Source organism: Penaeus monodon, chromosome 34, assembly GCF_015228065.2.
Source record: "Penaeus monodon isolate SGIC_2016 chromosome 34, NSTDA_Pmon_1, whole genome shotgun sequence".
Taxonomy (NCBI): Eukaryota; Metazoa; Arthropoda; class Malacostraca; order Decapoda; family Penaeidae; genus Penaeus; species Penaeus monodon.
This window is the reverse complement of record NC_051419.1, coordinates 16,056,503-16,056,956: the sequence shown is the minus strand read 5'-3', so window position 1 is coordinate 16,056,956 and position 454 is coordinate 16,056,503. Positions and strand designations below refer to the sequence as shown.

The 454-nt window shown below is 61.2% G+C and overlaps 1 protein-coding gene across 1 annotated transcript in view; it reads right to left on the bottom strand.

The window, feature by feature from the left end:
- Positions 1 to 341, bottom strand: part of LOC119594619 (chymotrypsin-1-like) — a 9,830-nt gene extending 9,489 nt beyond the window's left edge. Inside the window, exon 1 of the mRNA XM_037943671.1 lies at positions 26 to 341. Within this exon, the coding sequence (XP_037799599.1) occupies positions 26 to 61 (36 nt within the window). The 5' untranslated portion in view covers positions 62 to 341. The remainder of the gene's footprint in view (positions 1 to 25) is intronic.
- Positions 342 to 454: the final 113 nt, after the last annotated feature.

Sequence of the window (454 nt, the reverse complement as noted above, 5' to 3'; positions counted from 1 at the left end):
CATCACACATCCCCCACCCACTCACATCACTAGGTTTAGGCGAGGGGATGGTTCCGGGCATGAGGGTCGTGGGTCCTTCGTCGACAGTGGCCTCCGTCGGCGCCCCTTCGTCTCCGCCGTCGTCAGGAGATCCCACGGTGGTCGTTTCCTCGGTCGTGTCGTCCGGGGAGGTCGTACTCTCGGTGGTGGTCGTCGAGGGTTTGGCTCCCGAGGGCTTGACAGGGCCTGCGATTGGCTTCTTGGTCGTGGGCGTGTACTTCTCTGCGTCAGGGTTGCGGATGCCGGCGTAGGTGGGCGCTGCGGGGGGTGTAAAGGGGGAGGTAAGTGGGGATTTAAGGGGGGTAAGGGGGGGTCAGGGGAAGTAGGGGGAGCTTAATGGGGGTAAAGGGGGTGAAGGGGGCTGAGCGAGGATGGGTTAATGGGTTGCTTTTTGGGTGAGCTTTTTTTCATTTTA